Source organism: Rosa chinensis, chromosome 2 (assembly GCF_002994745.2).
Source record: "Rosa chinensis cultivar Old Blush chromosome 2, RchiOBHm-V2, whole genome shotgun sequence".
Classification (NCBI taxonomy): domain Eukaryota; kingdom Viridiplantae; phylum Streptophyta; class Magnoliopsida; order Rosales; family Rosaceae; genus Rosa; species Rosa chinensis.
In genome coordinates this window covers 87,709,215-87,733,955 of record NC_037089.1, presented here as the reverse complement: position 1 = coordinate 87,733,955, position 24,741 = coordinate 87,709,215, and the positions used below count along the sequence as shown (strand labels likewise).

Sequence of the window (24,741 nt, the reverse complement as noted above, 5' to 3'; positions counted from 1 at the left end):
CTCGAAGTAAAGCCCCAAGGCCAAAACAATAGAGAGAACTTGTAATGAAATTGTCTCAAAATAGGGGTCGTCAACGGGCCGGGCCGGGCCGGGCTTTATTAAAAATCAAAGGATCCAAGCCCATCCATATAAAGCGGGCCTTGCGGGCTTTTTCGGGCCGGGCCGGGCTTGGCCTTGCGGGCTTTTTTGGGCCGGGCCTTGCGGGCTTTATTTATAAATAAATATTTAAAGACACAAGTATTTTTTTTTTAATCAAGCTTTGGAAATTCAATGGATAATGATCAAATACAACCAAAGATAACATATCTATATAACTATATTGTACCCAAAAAAATCTATATTTATATATAGATACTAATTTATTGATAAATAAATTTTTAAAGACACTAATTTTTTATAAATCTATATTTATATATCATACACTCCAAAGAGCAACCCCTATCAATTCAAAGAAAAAGAAAAAACCGACCGTTGGATGAGTTTATTACAATAAATTATGAGTGTGGTAAAAAATTTAGCCAATTTCACCATATTTTCGAATCCGATCGGATTAGTCAACCGTAGACACTTATATGTTTTATTGGTTGACCGATGCCGTGGCAATCTCGAAACGTGCTTATTTTTTCACATCACATTTGTATATATTCCATCAATGGATGTGCGTGGACATAAGATAAAAAAAATTAATTTTAATTACAAACACATTGGTCTATACCAATTTTCCTCCTAAAGTTGTATGACATATTAATTGTATTTAAATTGTTTAGGTTCATTCTAAAGCAATCATGAAGTGGAAAATGAATTCAGAGAAACCAACCGCTCGATTGAGAGATTGTAATGTTTTATGGTGGTTGTAGAAAATCCAGCCAATTTGGTTATCGTTTCGAATTCGATCAACTAGGTCAAACTTAGTTACTCTTATAAACTTATATTTATATATCATATACTCCAAAGAGCAACCCATATCAATTCAAAGAAAATGGAAAAACCGACCGTTGGATGAGTTTATTACAATAAATTATGAGTGTGGTAAAAAATTTAGCCAATTTCACCATATTTTAGAATCCGATCGGATTAGTCAACCGTAGACACTTATATGTTTTATTGGTTGACCGATGCCGTGACAACCTCGAAACGTGCTTATTTTTTCACATCACGTTTGTATATATTCCATCAATAGATGTGCGTGGACATAAGATAAAAAAAATTAATTTTAATTACAAACACATTGGTCTATACCAATTTTCCTCCTAAAGTTGTATGACATATTCATTGTATTTAAATTGTTTAGGTTCATTCTAAAGCAATCATGAAGTGGAAAATGAATTCAGAGAAACCAACCGCTCGATTGAGAGATTGTAATGTTTTATGGTGGTTGTAGAAAATCCAGCCAATTTGGTTATCGTTTCGAATTCGATCAACTAGGTCAAACTTAGTTACTTTTATAAACTTATATTTATATATCATATACTCCAAAGAGTAACCCATATCAATTCAAAGAAAATGGAAAAACCGACCGTTGGATGAGTTTATTACAATAAATTATAAGTGTGGTACAAAATTTAGCCAATTTCACCATATTTTCGAATCCGATCGAATTGGTCAACCGATATGTAGAATATATATATATGCACATATTCTATATAGAATAATAGAATTATAAGAACTTCCACACACACACACATATATATATATATATATAAACACACACACACACACATATATATATATATATATATTATATATATATATATAAACACACACACACACACACACACACACACACACACACACATATATATATATATATAAACACACACACACACATATATATATATATCTATATATATAATTATATATATATATAAACACACACACACATATATAAATATGAGAAGTTTTAAATACACACCCCTAATTACTTAATACACACTCCTTACTTAATACACCTACCATTTAATTTCTCATTATAACATTTTACTAAATACACAACCCAAATTACCTATAATATCCTTAAACTAAAAAAAACCATGAAATACATTATTTAACTACATTAAGGCTACTATTTAATTTTATTAGTATATATAATTGACCATATTAATTACTTACGTTAATTATTGGGAAATCCATAAGGATTCATTATTGTTCCCTTCAAAGTTCAAATAGATCGATGCTTAGAAATGGGTTTTATATTATTTGAGTTCTCATCCACCAAACACCCTAGTATAAAATTTTGAGTCGAACATTCAACCAAAACTGTATTAGTAATTCCTCTATAATGGCGGACTACGAAGTTGTCATTGGATGGTTAAACAAATTAACAATTACAAAGTTTTATACTTGTGCTGTTTTATATTAGATAATAAATTGACTAATTATAACTTTTAGAAAAGAAAAAAAAGAACTAAAAACTTAAAAAGTGGGAGTAAAGCGATATGTTTTAAAAACATTTAATGTCATTGATTTCGAAATTCTAAATTATATGGTCTCTCGCCCTATTTAATTACAATTTATTTAAGGAAAATTTAAATTATATGGTTTCTAACTTTATTTTTGTTCTAAATGAGGATGTCGTGTATAGAAATTCATTGCGTTTATAATTATAGAATAATATAAGGAAGATATGATTATTTTTATTTTTATTCTAATATATGGATGTCTATTTTGGTCATTTAACCTACCTATAAAATCTGATTTGAAATATAAAATAATAGGGATGTGTATTAAGTAGTTTGGGGTGTGTATTTAAAATTTCTCTATAAATATATATACATATATATAAACAGACACACACATATAATATATATCTATATATATATATTTATTATGCGGTAATGCATATATATCTTTTCTATATATATATAACACACACACACACACACATATATATATATATATATATATATATAAACACACACACACAAATATATATCTATGTGTGGGTGTGTGTATATATATATTTATAAACACACACACACACATATCTACATATATATATATATATATATAAAAAATATTTTACGGGCTTTTACGGGCCGGGCCTAGCGGGCCTTTGGCGGGCCGGGCAGGGTTTTTGCGGGCTTTAGACGGGCCGGCCCTCAGCCCACCTAGGCGGGCTTTTGCGGGTTTTTTGACGGGCCGGACCGGGCCGGGCTAAAAGCCCTCAGGACCGGCGGGCCTCCATCGGCCCACTTGATCCGCGGGCTTTTTGATGAGGCCTATCTCAAAACACACACTGACTGTCAGCGTAACATAAATGGCATCATTTGATAAATAAATTTATCAAACACCAAACTTTTTTTGTTTCCTCTAAAAAAAAAAAAAAAAACACTATACATTTTTCTGCCCAAACGAAATAACCCACATTTTTCTTACGTCATAGCCGTAACCGCCTAACAAACCAACCGACCCCATTTCTTGATTTCCCGCCCTTTTTACTTCTGCTTAAAACCCCCTAACAGATTCTCCAATCCCTGAAATCACAAACAAACCAAACCCTAGAATTCTCTCACTCTCTGAAAAAATGAAAACCTCTCCCATGGCCACCTCGCTTCTCCTCTTTCTGATTCTCCTCTCCCTCTCTTCCTCCGCCGTCGCTTCCTCCGCCACCCCCCTCCTCACCGCCGCAAACACCCTCTCCAACTCCGGCTACCTCTCCATGGCCCTCACCCTCCAGCTCGCCGCCAGCGCCGGCCTCAACTTCGACTCTCCCACCGCCACCATCTTCGCTCCGTCGGACACCGCCTTCTTCCAGTCGGGCCCACCCTCGCTGCCTCTGCTCCGGTACCACATCTCGCCGCGACGATTCTCCGTCAAAACCCTACCCTACCTCCACCGCGGCACCAAAATCCAGACTCTGCTCCCGAATTACTCACTCACCGTGACTTCGACTCCGGCCGTCGAAGGCTACTCGTCTGTCAACGACGTTCGGGTCGACCCGAATTCGGTTCTGGACGACGGGTCGGTGATCATATACGCCGTCGATCGGTTCTTTAACTTGACTTTCTTGGAGGCTGAAGAAGCTCCGGCGCCGGCTCCGATCGCTGGAATTTCGGGACAGCCGCACCGGCCGTTCGGGTCGGTTGCGGATCTGCTGAGGTCCAAAGGCTGTTCGATCATGGCCGCGTTTCTTGACGCCCAGCTGATCGGGTTCAACCGGAAGACGGCACTGACGGTGTTCGCAGCGGTCGACGACGCCGTCGAAGACTACGCGAGGAACAGCTCCGATTACTCGGAGATTTTCCGGCAGCACGTGGTGCCGAGGCTGCTGACGTGGCAAGACCTGGTGGCGCTTGATGACGGGACGATGCTGCCGACTTTTGAAGAAGAGTTTATGATCCATGTGATCAAGATGGGTGACGTCCCTGTGCTCAATGATGTTCCGGTGGCCGATCAGGACCTCTACCAGAGCCGCTTCCTGGTTGTTCATGGCGTCAATCACTTGCTGACGTCACAGAAGCAGATGGTGAGGCAAGAAGAAGACCCGGTTGGAGATCAAGAAGATGGTGGTGCTGGTTTCACTGATGGGTTTGTTGCCAATGTTGCTGATCAGATCAACCCTCAAGGTTTTGATGACTATCACTGAGGTATAAACAAGATTTTGATAACTTGGAGCAAGATTTTGATAACAAGTTCGTATATTCTGTGTGTGTTTTTTTTTCACATCAAGAATTGGATTTAGATAGAGTTGATTTCAGAAGCCGTGAATCTCAGATTGTATGTTTTTGTCTCAGAATAGCTGGTGGGATTGAATTGTTAGATTCATGGCTTTTGTTGAAGGAAACTGTGTTGTTGAAATAGGAAATTTAACACCTTTGAATGATCTTCATTCATATTTTGCTCTTTTCGAATATGTGAAAATGTGTTACTGAATTAGATGAACTGGACAGGAGCATTAGAAGTTAGAACTGATATGATTCAGGAGCAATAGAATTATGTGCATTGTGCAGGAGTACAAACTTGAGCAAAATGGCCCAACTCACACTAGGAATTTTTACACTGGTGTTCTATCGTAGAAGTAGGGAGCTTGGGGTTTAGGACCATAGCTGGTGCTAGCTTTCTCGAAATTTGAATCCCCTGAAAAACTTGCCCTTGCCAACTCCCTCAGTTTCATCAGATCACTTCTCTGCTCTAATTTCAGTCCCTTTAGCTGTTTTGCTTCCACTGCTCTCTGCGTACCTAGTGCAGTCTCGGAAGTAGAGGAACCTGCTGTCATTTGTAGAACATTAGGGCCAGGTGATCCAGGACTGAGTACAGGGACTACAGTTGCAGTCATAGTGTTACCGCCTGGTGCTCTCACATCTCTCCTTCCAGATTTTGTATCTGGACCTGGAGGAAGGACTGGAGGTAGACCTGTTTTCGGATGGGATGATGCAGGTATGACTCTTGGCCACTGCTTCTTTGGAAGGAATGGGAGGATAAGGCCCTTAGCAGCAAACTTTAAACCAAGTTTGAACGAATTCTTTTGAGGCTGAGAGAATCTTAATATGAACTTCATCAAAGCATACCACTCATTGATAAGTTGGGTAACAAAGGTAAGGAAGAGAAGACCTAGCATTAAGAACCCTGCATTTCTCGCTTTGACTGGATTTGAGCCATTAATACTGATAAATAGAGCAAAGATGCCAACCTCACACAGTAGAGAAATACTTTCCACCACATGGACTCCCCTGCTGATATATTGTTGTAGTATATATGATTCACATGTACAAAACATGAGTCATAGTATAAATGTCTATATCATGTATACAAATAGGTACTTGAGTGTATAATGTAGGTATTGTGACTTGTGTGACAAGCTTTATGCCAAAGGGCAACAAGCATGGCATTTTATCATCATCACAGCCACCATAGAAGGCTGCAGCTGTGAATGTAGAGGTTATCAAATTGAGTTACTCTTTGAGCTTTCACACTTGTAATATTTTCCTATAAATACCTCTTTGTGTGAGATGAATAAACACACTTGAATCTATATCCTCACAGAAACATTACTCTCTCTCTCTGTTTATCATTTCATACTTGTCCTCAAACACGTTATCAGCACGAAATTGCTCTAGAATCAGAATCGAAATTGAAAAGAGGAGAGGTAGTTCATAATCCGATCGAAGTCATTTTTTCAAACTTGCAAAAAACCTCCAAACCCTAGCTCATATCAAAGCCCTTGATTCAAGAAGCTCAGAACCGGTTTCAGAACCTCCAGAACCGGCCGGAAACAGCCAGAACCGGCCAACGGAAAATTTGGACCGCTGCCGAACCGCTGTCGAAGCCCTGCCGAGTCCTGCCGATATCTGCCGAAAGCTGTCGAGCGCATCTGCCGAAAGCTGTCGAGCGCATCTGCCGAAAGCTGCCGAGCGCATCTGCCGAAAGCTGCCGAGCGCTCCTGCCGAGTCCTGCCGAGTCCTGTCGACAGCACCTGCCGAAGGCCTGCCTAGCAGCTGCGCAGCATCTGCCGAAGGCCTGCCGAGCAGCTGCGCAGCAGCTGCCGAGCCACCTGCCGAGCAGCTGCCGAGCTGCTGCCGAGCAGCTGTCGACACATCTGTCGGACAACTTTCCGGCGACTTTTCCGGCGACTTTCCGACAACTTTTCCGGCGACTTTCGGACAACTTTCCGGCGACTTTTCCAGCAACTTTCCGACAACTTTCCGGCGACTTTCCGACAATTTTTCCGGCGACTTTCGGACAACTTTCCGGCGACTTTCCGACAACTTTTCCGGCGACTTTCGGACAACTTTCCGGCGACTTTTCCGGCGACTTTCCGACAACTTTTCCGGCGACTTTCGGACAACTTTCCGGCAACTTTCCGACAACTTTTCCGGCAATTTTTGGACAACTTTTTCCGGCAATATTATTCCAAGGTAATATTTACTAAAAGTTCCCGTTTTTGAGTTTTTACTCTATCCTTCTTCTCTTTATTTTTCTCGGGAACTTACAATCAAAAGCGGAATTCCAAGAAATTCACGCTAAACGAACTAAGAGCGTTCGTAATTATGAACTAAGAGTGTTCATAATATTCGGACTAAGATTGTCCGCAAAACATCATTGTTTTGGTCTAAAGATTATTGATTTTAGATTTCGTGGAAGTTTTGAACTCCGAAACTAATATATCTTCTCTTATCTTCAGGATGTCGAATGCACCTAGACTCGACTTTCAAATGCTTGACTCAACGGGTTCGGAATACTATAGTTGGGTAACCGACGTTGAGAACCACCTCACTTCAAGAGGGATATTGCCCATAATTCAAGCTCCTAATCCAGGCCTTGTGTTCCAAAGAACACCTACAAAGCATGCACAAGCTATTATCTTGATGCGGCGCCATATGGATAAAGCTCTCAGACTAGAGTATATGTCAATGAGAGATGCTCGAGACTTATGGGTAGCGCTAGAAGAGCGTTTTGGTAATATCCAAGATACCCTCCTCCCTGACTTGAAGGTTCAGTGGAATAATATACGCTTCTCCGACTTTAAGTCTGTTGCAGAATATAATTCGGAAGCTCTTCGACTCAAAGCTATGTTGAAGTTCTGTGGAAAGCCTCTCACAGAAGATGAGCTACTTGAGAAGACTCTCTCCACCATTCCCGTCTCAGCAATTGTGATATCAAAGCAATTTCGCACAGAAGTCAATGCTGGACGAATTACAAGGTTTAATGAGCTTATTAATATTTTGTCGGTATCTGAAAAGTACGACAACATCCTTGTAAAGAATTATAATTCTAGGCCCATAGGAACCAAGAGCGTCCGTGAGGCAAATTATAATGCACCCAAAAAGGGGCGCAAGCAGCAATACCCTAATAATAAGGGACAAGAAAGGCGTACGGGCCCATATAACCACCCCAATAAAGAGAGAAACCGCAACTTTAAAGCGGACACTCGTGGTGGCAACTTCACACGTGGTGGTAACTCCACACGTGGCAACTTCACACGTGGTGGCAACTCCACACGTGGGAGAGGTGAATATAATAACAATATGGGCCGTGGAGGTCGCATCATAAGGCGTGGTAGTAGCAGTAACCCTCCTAGGGAATATCCACAACATGGACAAACTGCACCTCCAATGAAAGGAGGCAACCATAATGACGTGTGTCATAGATGCGGATCAATCGAGCATTGGTTCAAACAATGCCATGCAAGTACTAAACTAGCTGCAAGCTACAAAGAGTATAGGCAAAACAGGGAGCAAGAATCCAACCTTGCCGAAAATGAAGATAGTGAAGATGTCAATCTCACAATAGAGGACTTCAAAGCTGAACAAATGCACGAGGATGCAGCAGACTTTGATTAGAATAGTCCTTTTCTATTTTCCAAGGGCAAATGTGCCTTAATCAATAACAATTGTATTGACTTTTTCTTATGTGGTGTACCCAATGAAATATGATGTCTAGGAAAGTAATTGAGACCATGGTATTTAAGCGAGCCTCGCTCCACCAACATCTCTCTACTTCCCTGGTCATATTTCATTGGAATTACCAAACGGAATGAGCAATTACAATTTGTATAAAGTTTGATTGTACTTTGGAATAGACTTTGGAAACCTTGATGTAATCATTGGTTATTTTCCTTATTAATAAAGTATCGCATTCAATGTCATGGACATGTGTTAATATTCCGAACTTTACTCCTTTTTCAGTATGTTTTCCGGAGAAATGGAATGCCTTCTTGATAGTGGCACCACACATACTATATTACGACACAGGCAATTATTTTTATGGATGAAGCCTAGTCGATCTTCAATAACTACGATGGCAGGATCATCACAATTGATTCATGGTCGAGGACCAGCTCAATTTTTGTTGCCAAATGGCACGAATATTAATATCATCGAAGCTCTATATGCTCCTAGGGCTGGAAGAACCCTATTGAGTTTTAAAGATATAAGAGCCAATGATCTTCATGTGGAAACACATTGTGAGAATGGACAAGAGTTCCTTTGCATTACCTCTAATAACTACGGAAATACACGAGTATTAGAGAAACTTATGTGTCGCTCTAGTGGATTATATGCAACCACTATCAGAGTAATTGAATCCAACCATGTCATGAATGAAAATTTATGGGATTCTGACACATATAGACTTTGGCACGACCGCTTGGGTCACCCAGGTCGTGATATGATGCTCCGTATATTAAAAACTTCACACGGACATCCATTCTTCAAAACGAAAAGAAGTACGAACCAAAGATTGGTCGAAAGAACTACTTCATATCATTCGTTTTGTAAGGCTTGCTCTTTAGCAAAGGTAGGATCAAGACCATCCTATGCAAAGGACTCTAAAGAAAATATACCATTCTTGCAAAGAATACAAGGTGATATTTGTGGACCTATTCAACCAACTTGCGGACCATTTAGATATTTTATGGTGTTGGTTGATGCATCGACACGCTGGTCACATGTCATGCTATTATCCACGAGAAATGCTGCATTTGCTAAACTCCTAGCACAGATCATTAAATTAAGGGCTCACCACCCTGATCATCCTATTAAGTCAATTCGTCTTGACAATGCTGGAGAGTTTACATCAAAAACTTTTGATGATTATTGCATGTCCATTGGGATCGAGGTTGAACACCCTGTACCTCATGTACACACCCAAAATGGTCTCGCAGAAGCTGCCATTAAAAGACTTCAAATGGTTGCTCGAGCATTGGTTATGCGCACCAATCTCCCTATTTCTGCTTGGGGCTATGCAATATTGCACGCAGCTGTGCTTATTCGTCTGAGGCCCACTGCCACCCAACCATTTTCTGCTTCCCAGATGGTCACTGGGTATGAGCCCGATGTCTCACACTTACGAATATTCGGGTGTGCAGTCTATGTGCCAATTGCGCCGCCACAGCGCACCAAAATGGGTCCTCAAAGACGATTAGGTCTTTATACTGGATATGACTCTCCCACCATTATCCGCTATATAGAACCCTTGACAGGCGATCTATTTACCGCTAGATTTGCGGATTGTCACTTTGATGAGACAGTCTTCCCATCATTAGGGGGAGACATGAACAGTAATGTTCAACAGAAAAGACAGGAATTGTCGTGGTTTGTCCCCACTCTGTCTCATCTTGATCCCCGAACAGCACAATCTGAAATAGAAGTGCGGAGGATTCTCGATCTTCAGAACGTAGCAGAATCAATGCCTGATGCGTTTTCTGATATCGCTAAAGTGACAAGATCACATATACCTGCTGCAAATGTGCCTGCAAGGATTGATGTCCCTAACACTAGAGGACATGATGCCATCTCAAGAATACATGAGAATGGCGCCAACGTCCCCTATATGGGTGATGTAGTGGCTAGACCCATGGCTCCCGCCAGGAAGCGCGGGAGGCCCATTGGTTCGATGGATTCTCGCCCAAGAAAGAAAGCGAGTTTGGCACAAAATAATCCATTAATCATCGATACAATTAATCCCTCTCATGAAAATATTCCGGATTATGGTTATGTCAAAGAGACATCATTGGAGGACGCTCCAATAAAAGAACCAATTCCAGAGAATAGAGAGATCTCCATGAATTACACTAGTATACATGGGGTGATGGATAGAAATTCTATGACTATTAATGATGCTTTTGCATATCATATTGCAAAAGGAATTATAGAATACGATGATATCGAACCTCGCTCCGTTGAAGAATGTCAACGAAGAGCAGATTGGTCTAAATGGAAAGATGCGATCCAGACTGAATTGGATTCACTAACAAAGAGACAGGTATTTGGGTCTATAATGCTGACACCACCAAATATAAAACCTGTTGGCCATAAATGGGTCTTTGTTAGAAAGCGTAATGAGAAAAATGAGGTTGTTAGATACAAAGCCCGCCTTGTGGCACAAGGTTTCTCACAACGCCCTGGAATCGACTACGAGGAGACATATTCTCCCGTAATGGACGTTATAACGTTCCGCTACCTTGTCAGTTTGGTAGTTTCCGAAAAACTTGACATGCAGCTTATGGATGTGGTTACAGCATATCTCTATGGGGATCTAGATTCAGAGATATATATGAAGGTTCCAGATGGACTTCAATTACCCAAATCAAATGGCTCTAAACCACGGAGCGCGTTTTCAATAAGATTGAGACGCTCACTATATGGATTGAAACAATCCGGACGGATGTGGTATAACCGTCTAAGTGACTACTTGATTAGGAAGGGATATATTAACAATGAAATATGCCCATGCGTGTTCATTAAAAGAACAAGTTCCGGAATTGCAATTATAGCAGTATATGTCGATGACATGAATCTAATTGGAACTCTAAATGAGTTAAAAGAAACTGCTAAATATTTGAAATCCGAGTTTGAGATGAAAGATCTTGGGAAAACACGGTTTTGTCTCGGAATAGAACTCGAGCACCGTAGTGATGGGATTATGATCCATCAGTCAGCATATACTCAAAAATTACTAAGGCGCTTTAATGAAGATAAAGCAAAGCCTGTGAGTACTCCCATGATCAGCCGTAGCCTTGAGCCCAGAAAAGATCCATTTCGTCCAAAGGATGAGGACGAAGGCTTATTAGAGGCTGAAGTGCCATATCTAAGTGCAATAGGTGCATTATTGTACTTAGCTCAATGCACAAGACCGGATATCTCATTCGCAGTGAACTTGTTGGCTCGACATAGTTCCTCGCCAACACGCCGCCATTGGATTGGTATAAAGACAATCTTTCGATACTTAAAAGGTACGATTGATATGGGCTTGTTTTATCCCTACAGGGAGAAAAGAAAGGACGGAAGTATGGGATTAGATCCCACATGGCAAAAAGCCACCTTCCGCAATATGAACGCCGGCGACACTTTCCATGGTGGCCGACGTTCTCCTCCTCCCCTCCATCAAAATGATAATGATGTTTTGATGGGCTTTGCTGATGCAGGGTATCTCTCTGACCCTCACAAAGGTCGCTCCCAAACAGGTTATGTCTTTACCATGGGAAGCACCGCGATATCTTGGAGATCCACGAAACAGACCCTTGTTGCTACTTCCTCAAATCATGCAGAGATTATTGCTCTACATGAAGCTGTGCGTGAATGCATATGGCTAAGGTCTGTAAATAGACACATTCGAGGAACCTGTGGTTTGAAGTCCACCACAGAAGAACCTACATGCATTTACGAAGATAATGCAGCTTGTATTGAGCAAATGAAATTAGGTTTCATCAAGGGGGACAATACCAAGCATATATCGCCAAAATTCTTCTACAATCAGCAACAACAAACACTTCTGAAAATTGAAGTAAATCAAATCCGATCAGAGGAAAATGTAGCGGACTTATTTACTAAGTCGTTACCAAAATCCCCTTTCGAGAAACATGTGAAGAGTATCGGATTGAGAAGGCTATCCGAACTCCCACGATCTTCAGGGGGAGTCTAAATCAGGGGGAGTATCCAGTTACATACTCCACACTCAAACGCGCGTTGTGCTCTTTTTCTCCTTCGACCAAGGTTGTTTTTTCCCACAGGGTTTTATTACTTGGCAAGGTTTTTAACGAGGCAATTTCGAAGCGCACGACCTAAACAATACTATTTGACATGAAATATCCAAGGGGAGTGTTGTAGTATATATGATTCACATGTACAAAACATGAGTCATAGTATAAATGTCTATATCATGTATACAAATAGGTACTTGAGTGTATAATGTAGGTATTGTGACTTGTGTGACAAGCTTTATGCCAAAGGGCAACAAGCATGGCATTTTATCATCATCACAGCCACCATAGAAGGCTGCAGCTGTGAATGTAGAGGTTATCAAATTGAGTTACTCTTTGAGCTTTCACACTTGTAATATTTTCCTATAAATACCTCTTTGTGTGAGATGAATAAACACACTTGAATCTATATCCTCACAGAAACATTACTCTCTCTCTCTGTTTATCATTTCATACTTGTCCTCAAACAGTTTGATAGTAAATAGATAAATGAACTGTACCAGCGTAATGGTCAGTGCAAAGAGGCTTAGGTTTGATTTCCTTGATGAGTAAGCTCCACATATGATCCCCAAGCAGACCCGTCTTGAAAGATCAACAATAATGTAGGAAGATCTAGCACATCCCAAGACCCTTATAGGAATCTTAATTTCCTCAATGCTGCCATCCAAGCTGACTGGTCGCATCCTCCCAATACCACTATTGCCACTTCCGGTCCACTTGGATACGCTGTTTGGTTCATTTTGATCAACAAACACAAATAATGGAGGACCCTTCAAACTTTCAAAGAGAATCCCGAAACGTGGAAGGAAAGATGAAGGAATCCCTTCCTTATAAAACCACTTTCCAGCACTAGGACTCCCTGTAAAATAATACCAAATCCTTGTAGACCACGGTTCTTTTCTAGCTACATGCTTGACTTCCTTGTACTGAACATAACTGGCAGAGAAGATTGCAATTAAATTAAAAAGGCACACTGATATTATAAAAGCTGCTGGGATAGCCAGCAACAAAGCTCCAGTAATGATTCCTCCTGTTGTACCACCTGTAAATATAGAGTTAGTCTTCAGTTCAAAAGTTCCTAGAGGGATCACCAAAACAACCAAGTTAAAAAAGAACAAAACTTAAATCCTTACCTTTTATAACAAAAGTTGAGGACTGAGAGATACAAGGTAGCATGAGAATTAGAAGAAAGAGCTCGAATCTGGGAACTGACAGTAAACCATGAGCTGGTGTTCCAGTTCTCCATCTTAGGAAAACTAATATCAATAAATGGATGATAACTAAAGTGCCTCCTCCAATACCAAGCCAAAACAAGTTCATCAGTAGGTCTTCCCACCTGTTAAAAGTAGTTGGGCATAATAACATTAGCTTATCTATTGAATTTTGGTACTTCTAGGTACTTGAAAAATCATACTAAAATCAAAGCATTAAAGGTAATTGTGAAGCTACCCTAGGTAATTCTCCATTCCCTTGATGACATTGCTAGCAGACAATGGCTCTCCTCTCTGTAAGACAAATAATTAGCCATACGTAGATAGGTTTACATTGAAGAGAAAAAGTTTCAGCATGCATTAAATAGATACTCACCAAGAAATACATGAAATATTCATTAGAATGAAGGGGTAATCCATAAGGAGTCATATGCATGTTATGCTGCTCAAGAAGCCAGCCAGACTTGGGACCCATCTTGATGGGCACTGGTACTTCATTGCACATATATGAAGAATTGGCTAGATACAAGTCAACTTGAACGTTGACCCCTTTATGTGAAGACCCTCCTACAGATGAGGCAATAGATTTCCTCTGAAGATTCTCTTCAGCCAAGTAGACATGGTGGTGCAAAACTGAACCACTATCCTTCTTCCATGGAAGCTTTTGACGAGGTATGAGCCACCAAAGACCTTTGGTTGTCTCGAAATATTCAATTGGTTGATTAACTGATAACCAGTCTGAGAGGACAAAAACTTGAAGGTGTCCGACCAGACCCTATTTTAAGACCAAGCAGATAATACATTGGACTAATTTCAAAGGAGTTTACAAGATGGGGTGAAAACAAGACATGAAGAAAGCTTTCCACTTGGATATTTGCTTCTATTAAACAATTTGAATCTTACATGTAGATTCATTGAGGAATCGGAGACAACAACATTGATTCTCTCAGAAGCAATTCCCACTGCTCCAAGATGTGCAGTTGAAATTGAGAGAATAGCAGCTGCTAGTGATGTTGCTAATATACCAGCACTAACAAATGACTGCAATGCCATTGATATTGCAGGGGTTGAGTCTGCACAGACTAGAGGGTCAAGCAGAGAAGACATGTGAATCTGTGTGTGCGCATGTGTGTGTGACAATATATATCCTTTTGCTAAAGTCTGTCAATTATTAAGCTTCATTGATATCTTATAGTAGATACTGTAGTGAGAGTATAGTCTTGCATGCCAAACTCTCTGGCAAGTTTCAAATTGGCCAGGGACCAAAAACTAATGAATCATCACTGATTAAATTAAAAGAAAATAAATGTGGGGAATGAATAGATGTAGAGAACCAAATAAGAGAAGAAATGAGACGTACAGTGTTTCACTTCAAGTTGGTTAGATGCCATGTTAAGATTTCCTGATATATCATATACCTTCCCTGCAGGAACAGAAATTGACACCATATGCTCAGTGATTGCTTGTACATTCAAGGAGTAAAGAGCTCTTGAAAGTGCCCTAAACCTGCAAAAGGAAATTAGAAACATTGCACATTACTTTTGGGAGTTTTGGCAATAGGCATGTTGTAATATCAGAAGTTTCAAGAGTAACAATATGCACCTGCCTTGTTATTCTACCCCCGACCACATTCACCATTGAGGCCTCAAAGCCAAAAACCGGCTTTGTAAACTCAACTACTACATTTATGCTGTGGTCCTTAGTAACATTTGGAGAACCAGTACTCAGCCCTACACCGGTCTCCACAGAATCTGAGAGAAAAGGAAAGCAATTAGCTCCACAAAGCTTCCAAAAGACTCCCTGAACCAACTTCAGCTTATAAACTGTAGAATGTCATACCATAAAGGAATGTAATTGAGGGAACCGGTGAGACAGGAGTGCCTGTCCTGCCGATTAATAGTCCAGCTTGTAATTCAATCACAATGATTTCAGTTCTAGATATATTCCTGATCTACAAAGTAAAAATTTTAAACATATTTGTGAAATGATTTAGACAAGCACGCACGCACACACACACAAATTAACAGTGGTGGATACAGAAACTGGTTCTACCTAAAACCCTTCAACAGCTAATGTTATTTACTATTCAGACCACAGCTGTAAGTTCTGCTTACTTGGAAATTAAACTGGCGGCTTCCTTGATTTCTGCGATGAATAGGTATTAATTTACCCGAATTGACAATCATTGCATTTAGGACCTGCTCTGTTGTGTTTATAATGGGAATACTGAAGCCCAAAAATATTTGCACATACTCCAATTTGTTAGTTGCAAGGACAGTTCTTGGGACTCCATTCATCACTAACTCATAGGCAGGAACGGAGGTCCACAAATCTGCTAGCACTGGCCTTCTATCTAAGACATCCATTACAGATGTCATCACTGTCAGAGGAGTCAATTAACATATATATCATGATTGAAGTAAGTTTGTAAGTTATGTCTTACCAACGTGAATGATTATAGTGGAACCATTTGTCCTTGTGAAGCTATTTCCAGCCTGATCTGTACAAAATTTATCTGCCATTCTGATGACAACGCGACCATTCATACTTGTAAAGGAGAGAATTACATCTAGACTGTAACTAATGCCAGGTTTAATCATGCGCAAGGAAGATGCATGTACATGGGCTGGACCATGTATTATAACCTACAAAGAAAGCATGAAGGTTACCTTTTGTCTACAATTTTCCATGCTAATAACATGAATATTCTTGAAATGACAACTTCATGAATTGGTTAAGCATAAGTAAGAAGTCCACTTACATCACAGCTTGATGAGTTTACACACCTAAAGCCACCCTTCCCGGTGCAAGCTTCACTGAAAGTGATATCAATGGCTATTCTTTCAGCGCTTGTATAATTCTTTCTGCTAAAAATTGTTGCAGTTGGCGGTATTGTATCTATCAGATCAATTACAAGACAATGGTGTATCAAGAGAAGGTTTTAGGGATACTAATTGAAATAATTTGAGCTCATACAAGAGTGTTTTACAAAGACAAGGCCTAGCAAGTAGCTATAGATAAGGAACCTCAGAATTACTTGGCAGATATAAATACTGACCAATGAACCAAGAATGAGCTGATGAGTTTCTTTGTCCATCCGAAGTTGTGACACTGACAAGAAATTCATGGTCACTGTTGACTGTCAAGTTTCTGAATACTATGTCCTTAGCTGGACATGGACTCAGAGTTTGGGCATCAAGCTGTTCATAAACAGATACAGTCACTGTGAATGAAAGAAGTAGCTCGTGCGGATACACTACATTTATCTTAAATAAACAGCTAATCAACTAAAAAATCGTGAAGTTCTTATGATCAGCTAAATCACGAACCTTAAATGAAGAATGAACAATACGCACCTGACAGTGAATGAAACAGATTCTTTCTTTGCATGCATCTGAGCCATTCAGTGTAACAACTGAGTACCGGAAAACAGCGTAAGAGTACCTTGGCCGTGCCGGTGGAGCTCTATCGAAGCGAATGAGTACGGTTGACTCCGCTAAGATTTGAATGTACCCTATAATGAAAGCATACAGATAGAGCTGAAGAAACCTGATGAACAAACCCCTGGCAACGACGGCCATGAATGAAAATCACATTTAAGTCCTAAATCTAGGACGGGAGGAGCAAAATAAAAGAAGAGTGTGGTTGCTGGAAGGCACAAGGTCCCAAAGGCAGTGGCTGTAGTAATGTTTGAAGTGTGTTTATTTGTCATTTACGGCTTTAAATTCAAAAGACTATGTACAGAAGAAAAGCTCATGCAACTACCAGAGGCCTTGTTCATCACACCCTCATAACTGCTGCTTTAATGAAATTCACAGACACCATTAACCACCACTCACCAACCTACCACTACCTGTCAGTTTTCTTTTTCGGTTAAAGGCCTCAATGAGCTTGCTATACAACATGGACCAATAAAGCCAAAAATGGGAAATTCATGGCCTTAACCGGTTTGACCCCGCATGATTAGACCAACATTCCAATAGTCAGTTAGTCTTTCACGACGGAGGACCATTTCATTTAGTAGCATTAATCTCTATTTTATAAGCGAGAGAACTCACAATCAACTAATTGTTGTATAAAAATAAAACTAAAAGAATTAAAAATATATTGCGCTTCAAGCCTTCAACAGTTCAGCTGAATATCATTGTATTTATCTGAGAAGGGTCGGACGGACCTACTTACAAATCTCATTGGCTAAAAGGCCAGTGCAGACAAGTGGCTTGCACTGTTAGCCTGACCAAAAGGGCACTGTTAGCCTGACCAAAAGGGCAAAAACTAAAAAACAAAAAAATGTTGGCTCTTTTTTCTATATCAGTCACACTGTTTTAAGTATTCCCTGCATCACTTAGTTACAAAAATTACAGAACATACAGGTCATCCTCAAGGAGCATCAAAAGGTGCAACCCCAGTGCGAAGAAATCTGATATATCCTAATCTTAGTTGTCCACAGGATTTAGCAACAATGATTATCTTCTGAGTGGTTGAGGAGATGAGCTTTCCACTGTCTCAGCAGGTTCATTGTCATCTTCATATTCATCTTCATTGTCATCTTCAGCCACCATCCAGTGTAATTGAGGTCCCTGAAAGTAGATATGATCAGAAAATTAATACAAGACTACCGAGCATTTATAGTTTAGAAAGACACTTGTCAAAAGTAATTTGCAGAACAGCCCTACTTATACAAAGAGTTCTACGACTGGAATTGCTCAGGCAGATAACCACACAAAATATGGACCAAATATGAATGGTTCTCACAACAGATGGTAAAAGGACACAAATCATATTTCAATATTAAGCATTTCTCTTTGGCATCAAGATAATGCTACAAGAACAACTGATGGTAAAAGTAAAAACAAATAATCAGTATTCCTGGAGTAGTAGACTGGCAGTGTTTGAGCAGGAAATAACTCATTCAGATTGTAATTCATGGATGATCTATCACCTTTCCTTGTCGTATGATCTTGGGAGGAAACACTGTCATGTCAACCACAGTTGATGGATCAGCCACTCTTAACCCACCATCAATGACAAAATCAAGGCCCTGCAATGAATTCAAAACACAACTCAAGAGCTATAAGAAAGAGATTAACCCATGACAACAGAATACAAAATACAAAAACAAAAAATGAACAATAAAAATCTCCATGTGACAAACCACACCTCTGGTCCATATGTATCAGCTATAACAACTGGATCCAAAATCCACTCATTTTCCTTCGGGCACTTGCAACTGGACAACAGATAAGCATTCAGTGCCATATCATAGAAATTAGAGTGGAGAAAAAAAGTTATTTGCACAAGTAATGAAGAGGAGCAGCTCTTGTATATTGCTTAGAGTCACTTGTGCCAAAACTCTTTAAGAGTTACTTTCAGTTGATTCATGCCAAAACTCTCCAGGAGTTGTTCATATTATATGTAAAGGGAAAATATAAAGGAGAAATAAGTGCACAAACCAGCCATACCTTGTGGAAATCAATGGTGTATCCATCTTCTCCAGTATCGCTTGACAGATGGCATCAGCAGGCATACGAACACCCACATTTTTCCTAGATTTGTATTTGGCAATTGCCGTCCCAAACCCTATACACTGCTTAGGTAGTTCTTTGGTTGCAGTTAGGATGAAGGTATACTGTAACATAAAAAAGCTCAATTATAGGCTAAATTTGAGGAACCTAGTGCACTGTAACATGAGTGTCTTCACTGACATCTCTTCATATGCAATAACTGTCTATCAACAGTAGTGTCATGTTGTAATCCTATAGCTACAAGCAATAATAAGACATGGAAATAACAAACTTACAGGCCCAGGTAAGCATTGCTTAACAGCTCGGAAGATATTTGCATGACCTTTGGAATCACCACGAGGGAAGCCTGTTGTAAATCGATCAATGTCATGGAACGAGTGACACAAGATGGTGAGGGGCTGCACCAGCAAGTCAAAAGAAGATAAATCAAAACCCCAATCGGCAATCAGAAATCGTAACTAACAGAACTAATCAAGCATATTTAAGTAATGAGTGAAAGGAAGCTGCTATACTCGCCTTTGTAGACTCGATTTTCTTGATTCTGCAATACGACAACACTAACCACATGAGACATATTGCATTTAACAGTAAATCAATACAGCAATTAATCAAACAACAGCAGGAAACAAGAGCATTATTTCTACCTACGAAGACGATCAATGGCTGAGTGGTTTCTCGGGTCACAGACTATTGCATACCTAAAACATTCACAATTATGCAGAAAAATAATCAAAACCAAATGCGCAATAACTTGGGAGAATGTAGAATAAAACCCAGGCTAGGGTTTATGACTCACACAGTGTCAGTAGGAATGACCCCAACCGCTCCTTGTTTCAGAAGATCAATGACCGGCTCCAATTTCCAGCTATCAACTCCTGATGGATCAACTCCGACATACAGTAACTCATCCTCCTAATATAATCAAATCAATTCCAGTTTGATTTTAACTTCAAATAGTGAGAGAGAGTGAGTGAGTGAGTGAGAGGGAGGACCTTGGTGAAGCGAGGAGTGGAGTATTTGAGACGCTTAGGGCTCCGCTTGACGGCGAAAGCCAACACTTGGAACCGCCGGCTTTTCGGAGCGGCGAAGTAGACACGTGGAGAGGGGAAAAGCTTAGGGTTTGGCAAAGACCGGGAGAAGCTGAAAGATGAAGCTAAGTCGCCGGCGTAGAGTTTTGGACGAGAAGCCATTGCCATTTTCTCTCAAATAAAGAAATGAAAGAGCTTTCTAGGTTTTTACAGTGGCGCCACAATCTGCCAAATAGATATGACCGCCACGTGGATAAATGACAATATAGGACCACTTTCTTCTTTATTTTTGACGGTGAGAAATTAAATTACAAATTGAAACTCCTAAAACAATCGGACCTAAACTTATCAATTAAAGACCGACAACGAAGTAAGCGTCTTCTTTATTTTATTTTTGAAGGTGAGAAATTAAATTACAAATTAAAACTCCTAATACAATCGGACTTAAACTTATCAATTAAAGACAGACAACGAAGTAAGCGATAGTTTATTTGATCAAGTGATAGGAGTATCAGAGCTATGACCAATATTAGCGATAGCATCGGCAACAAAATTTACTTCTCGAGGAATATAGATGAAATAAATCACTTCAAAACTAGCTCATAATATCTTTTACATGGGTACGAAGGCGCCAAGGGAGGAGATTAATAAGAATATCTTTTACCAGGGTAGGAAGGCGCCAAGGGAGGAGACACTATAATGGCATCAATAAAAACCGTTACTTAAAAAAACACCACTCTTTCTTCTTCTTTTTTTTATTGAAATTTTTACGAAAATATAAAATTTAACTCACCAAGAAAGAAATGTAAAGTGTAAATTGCAAAATAAGCGAAACTCCTCCCCTTAATTAATTGTAAAATTGTTAATTGGCATTCACAGCAAACTTGTAGTGGAGGTTACTGGACAGTAAGTACTCGTACTCATGATACACCGAAATGAGTACAAGGGAAAGATGAGCAATCAGCCATAACAACAACACAAAACACTAGCAGTGCAAGGACTAAAGCGAATTAGAGCAAATATACTGAGCTTGTGAGGAGCATTCGAATTGAGACCAAAGAATTGACTCGGCAAAGACAAACCAACGTCTAGAAAACAAGCTGCCCAACCTCCAATATATTTTTCTAGAGAAAAGTCAAAACTATCATCTAAAAGTTACATTGGCGAATATTTCCAAGGTAAAAGTTAACTGATGGATGGTCAGCAACATATGAGTCAATTTCACATGCAGCTCTATGGGGTGATGAATGACAAATCTCCAAAGCGCCTTCCAGAGTGCCAGAGAATCAGATTGTGACCAACCAAGATTGCTATGCTCACTGCTGAGGCGGGGGAGGTACATTAGATTTCCCAAATCCTACCCAAGCAAAAATTCCGACAGCAAGGATTATCCAACCAAATATGTCATACTTAAGATCGCTGCTCTTCTTTTTCTTTGCAGCCTGTAGAAGGAAGAATGGAGAGGAAGAAATGTTTCATTAACAGATCAAGAAATAAACAATGATAGCAATACAAGGACTGCCGTATATACTTAAAAAGTATGCTGTAAATGCACTGAAGTAGAAACATATTTCATCAAAATCAATTAACTAACTACTGGATGACATCTCTACTGCAGGCTTGATTCCATAAACTCAGTACACACATGCACAATTATGCACATTCGATTCCATGAACTCAGCACATAAAAGGGGTTTCAGGATATTACAAACTAAAAACTCACCATTGTACCAGAGGAAGTAGAAGGCCCATCAGCAGCCCCCGTCACCTGCTGACCCAAACCATGCCTATGGATTTCCACGTGCAATTCCGGGGCCTATAAGCACAAGAATCGACAACTTTATAAATGGATATAAATTTATTTAGCATAACAAGCTCACACAATAAGTATAACATACAGGTAATTCGTTGAGTAATATATAAATGATACTTCAATCAAGTATAACTGAATTCTCCAGGAAACAAATGAAACTATACTAGACAAGAGATAATTGTGGAGTATACAGGCACATGCATTCCCTAAACTAGCAGAACCGTCATGGCTGATTAATTCAAAGATAAACCGAATTCCATGACAGGACACTGATTACTATCATTTCCTTACAGCAGAAACCTGATATTAAGATCTGCTACAAGCCACTAAGATGGATACTTTAAAGATTAATCATATGCAGCCAGAAAGAAAACAGAATAAGAATTTGTGCAATAAACACAGGACATATCATTACATTACAAGTCCAACATACCAAAAAACATGTTAGGCTTCAGAGAGAGAGATATCTACAACAATATCTATGGAAAAGGAAGAACAAGTCTCCAAGGATAGATTTACAACAATCTCCGAAGTTAACAACCCTTCCATCACTTCTCAAATATGCTAAACAATGTATGATAGACTCTGCAAAAGGTATCTTTTTAAAGTCCTGTTGCTTGCAAATTAAAACGACTTGAAGTACTGTATGCAAGTCCCCAACATTACCACAGTTAAGGATGCCAACACATGATTTGAACAGAAAAAACAAGCATTTTCACAAGATCAAGCAGACAATCACCTTAGCAGACACTTCCAAAGATTTCCGATAGAGATCATTTCCCGGTTCCTACACAAGCAAAACACAAATAAAAAAAATCAGTAACTATACAATGGAAGGCACAGCAAAAATTTCCATACTCAATTTATCTGAGAATTACCTCAGCAACAGCTTTCTTGAAGTACTCAGCCGCAGTGTCAAAATATTCCTTTGCCTCTTCCTCATCCGGTGTCAAAAACGCATGAGAAGTATGTGCATTTCCCAGGCACCAAAGAGCATCATGTTTCTTAGGTTTAAGCACCAACACCTCCTCCAGCTTCGAAATTGCATCTGCCGATTCAATAACTTGCAAATCACTCAAACCAAACAAAAATGCCTTCGAAATTCAAATGCTATTACACAAACAAATAGACAAATCAACAATAAAAAAACATATTCCTCTCAAAGTCACAGCCACACATAAGAACACATCGAACAAATTCACGACCATCTGCTCATGCCTATCATTAGTTACAGACTTACAGTACTAAGTCATTCATATATATTTACCTTGGATCATAATTTTGGACTCTTGCACATTCTGAAATTGAGATAACTCCAATAGAGCTCCAGCCCACCTTGTCAAGTTCTGCAGTTAAAAATTAAGTAAATAAGTAATCAAACATTCAAAAGTACAAATTTTTATTCTAGTTTTTCTTCGCAAACAAGAATGAATCAAAGTAAGTTAGTGATTAGGAGGTAATAATTTTTTGATGGAGAAAAGGCAGAGATAGATAGATAGATAGATACGAACATCAGCATCGGAAGGGTTCTTAGCGTGAGTAGCTTCGGCGGTCTTACGAGCGTGCTCGAAGAAGAGGATCCGATCGAAGTCGTTGTGCTGCAAATCCATGGCGGTCGAGGTTTCCTTAGGGTTTTGGTTTCTGCTCTGTACCGAGGGACACAGAGCTTGAAGAAGAGAGGAATAGAGCGTGAGAGACAGAGAGAGCAGAGCGCAGTAAAATAGCTGTGACGGCCTTGGTGTGAAATAAACCGCGTGCTAAAGGCCTCACCTTATTTTCCCCTTTTATTCTTTTACATTTATGGTACGTTATAATGGCTATTTTTTTTTTTTTTTGAGGTGAAAAGGAATTACAATAAGAAACCCCTTTGACAACCAAGGTTAATAGAATCTAAAAAGTAGGGCGGAGGAGGCTGCATCTGGAATGGAGCCGACCTAAATTTTGGGATTAGTAAGATTATGACTCGTCGAAGTGATGGCATCAGCAACGAAATTGGCCTCGCGGAATATATGGGAGAAGGAAATGACCTCAAATTTCGCAGCAAGCCAGACAATGTCAGAGATCAATGATCTGATTCTCCAAGGTGTGGCACAAACTCGATTAATACAGTTGATGATGAGGAGTGAGTCACCCTCAACATGAATTCTTTTGATGTTATGACAAAGAGCCTGGATGAGACCATCTTTAAGAGCACAGCCCTCAGCAGTAGGAACTGATGTGACACCAATCTTATGGGTACCAGCTAGGATAGGCCTCCCACTTTTGTTATGGCTATTTGATGCTCTATGTTTTCAGAATTAGTCAATTTGTTTCCTCAAGTATTATTTTTACCAACCATCTTTAAAAATTAAGCGATTTGCTATCTTTTCGTCATATTAATTTGTCCATTTATTCGTCTAAACATTGATTAATTTTGAAAACCTAACATAGCAAATGACTAATTTTGAAAGCCTAGCAAATTTGATTGGAAGGGTAGTAAATTGACTAATTTTGAAAGCTTAAGGGTGGAGAGGGGAGAGGATCTTCGAGTTGTCGAGTTTTTTTTAAATCTTTTTATTGTTAAAATGTATGTTTTGCTCTTCTTGTGAGTCATGTTATCGGTGCTAAGTCAGCTTCTGACGTCATGATTGAATTCAATTTTCAAATTTAAACTGGGGTGATGAAAATTAAAATTGCAAAGATCTTTGTGATTAAAAAAAAATATCAGAGACCAAATTGATGTTTACTATAAAATTTGAGGGAGCAA

At 39.5% G+C, this 24,741-nt stretch overlaps 4 protein-coding genes across 5 annotated transcripts; 1 reads left to right on the top strand and 3 right to left on the bottom strand.

Moving 5' to 3' along the window:
* Nucleotides 1-3,538: 3,538 nt before the first annotated feature.
* On the top strand, nucleotides 3,539-4,974 carry LOC112185331 (putative fasciclin-like arabinogalactan protein 20). Its single transcript, XM_024323570.2, has 2 exons — nucleotides 3,539-4,586; nucleotides 4,890-4,974. Exon 1 carries the CDS (start codon nucleotides 3,539-3,541, stop codon nucleotides 4,583-4,585), a length of 1,047 nt encoding a protein of 348 aa, XP_024179338.1. The 3' UTR covers nucleotide 4,586; nucleotides 4,890-4,974.
* Nucleotides 4,902-17,563, bottom strand: LOC112190778. Of its 2 annotated transcripts, none has more exons than XM_040515083.1 (14): nucleotides 16,986-17,563; nucleotides 16,688-16,829; nucleotides 16,391-16,527; nucleotides 16,073-16,274; nucleotides 15,744-15,982; nucleotides 15,469-15,580; nucleotides 15,236-15,380; nucleotides 14,990-15,135; nucleotides 14,533-14,702; nucleotides 14,006-14,404; nucleotides 13,868-13,923; nucleotides 13,552-13,754; nucleotides 12,887-13,460; nucleotides 4,902-5,681 (listed from the first exon to the last, which is right to left on the bottom strand). In XM_040515083.1, the coding sequence occupies exons 1-14, from the start codon at nucleotides 17,208-17,210 to the stop codon at nucleotides 4,994-4,996; spliced, it is 3,438 nt and encodes a 1,145-aa protein (XP_040371017.1). In that variant the 5' UTR covers nucleotides 17,211-17,563; the 3' UTR covers nucleotides 4,902-4,993. The 2 variants fall into 2 exon arrangements, with proteins under 2 accessions (XP_040371017.1, XP_040371016.1); XM_040515082.1 differs by having other exon boundaries at nucleotides 4,902-5,685; nucleotides 12,891-13,460.
* Nucleotides 17,564-17,758: 195 nt separating this feature from the next.
* LOC112190779 (uncharacterized protein YciO) lies at nucleotides 17,759-20,381 on the bottom strand. The gene is made up of 9 exons (XM_024330254.2): nucleotides 20,147-20,381; nucleotides 19,951-20,066; nucleotides 19,799-19,852; nucleotides 19,671-19,695; nucleotides 19,430-19,552; nucleotides 19,092-19,258; nucleotides 18,790-18,859; nucleotides 18,572-18,670; nucleotides 17,759-18,209 (listed from the first exon to the last, which is right to left on the bottom strand). The coding sequence occupies exons 1-9, from the start codon at nucleotides 20,348-20,350 to the stop codon at nucleotides 18,096-18,098; spliced, it is 972 nt and encodes a 323-aa protein (XP_024186022.1). The 5' UTR covers nucleotides 20,351-20,381; the 3' UTR covers nucleotides 17,759-18,095.
* An 811-nt stretch (nucleotides 20,382-21,192) lies between these two features.
* On the bottom strand, nucleotides 21,193-23,743 carry LOC112190781 (mitochondrial import receptor subunit TOM20). The gene is made up of 6 exons (XM_024330258.2): nucleotides 23,507-23,743; nucleotides 23,263-23,341; nucleotides 22,874-23,043; nucleotides 22,735-22,782; nucleotides 21,906-21,998; nucleotides 21,193-21,624 (listed from the first exon to the last, which is right to left on the bottom strand). The coding sequence occupies exons 1-6, from the start codon at nucleotides 23,603-23,605 to the stop codon at nucleotides 21,499-21,501; spliced, it is 615 nt and encodes a 204-aa protein (XP_024186026.1). The 5' UTR covers nucleotides 23,606-23,743; the 3' UTR covers nucleotides 21,193-21,498.
* Nucleotides 23,744-24,741: the final 998 nt, after the last annotated feature.

Bases quoted from the DNA above. Each gene is read 5' to 3' on its own strand.
- LOC112185331 (XM_024323570.2), top strand. From the start codon at position 3,539: ATGGCCACCTCGCTTCTCCTCTTTCTGATTCTCCTCTCCCTCTCTTCC.
- LOC112190778 (XM_040515083.1), bottom strand. From the start codon at position 17,210: ATGGCCGTCGTTGCCAGGGGTTTGTTCATCAGGTTTCTTCAGCTCTAT. The intron at 16,275-16,390 runs GTAAGTGGACTT...CTTTCTTTGTAG, and splicing joins TAAACTCATCAAGCTGTGAT to GTTATAATACATGGTCCAGC. The intron at 14,405-14,532 runs GTAAGATTCAAA...GTCTTAAAATAG, and splicing joins ATTCCTCAATGAATCTACAT to GGTCTGGTCGGACACCTTCA.
- LOC112190779 (XM_024330254.2), bottom strand. From the start codon at position 20,350: ATGGCAATGGCTTCTCGTCCAAAACTCTACGCCGGCGACTTAGCTTCA. The intron at 19,853-19,950 runs GTGAGTCATAAA...TGAATGTTTTAG, and splicing joins GTCATTCCTACTGACACTGT to GTATGCAATAGTCTGTGACC. The intron at 19,259-19,429 runs GTAAGTTTGTTA...TTTATGTTACAG, and splicing joins AGCAATGCTTACCTGGGCCT to TATACCTTCATCCTAACTGC.
- LOC112190781 (XM_024330258.2), bottom strand. From the start codon at position 23,605: ATGGATTTGCAGCACAACGACTTCGATCGGATCCTCTTCTTCGAGCAC. The intron at 23,044-23,262 runs GTAAATATATAT...TTGAATCGGCAG, and splicing joins GTCCAAAATTATGATCCAAG to ATGCAATTTCGAAGCTGGAG. The intron at 21,999-22,734 runs GTGATTGTCTGC...TTGTGCTTATAG, and splicing joins CTTTGGAAGTGTCTGCTAAG to GCCCCGGAATTGCACGTGGA.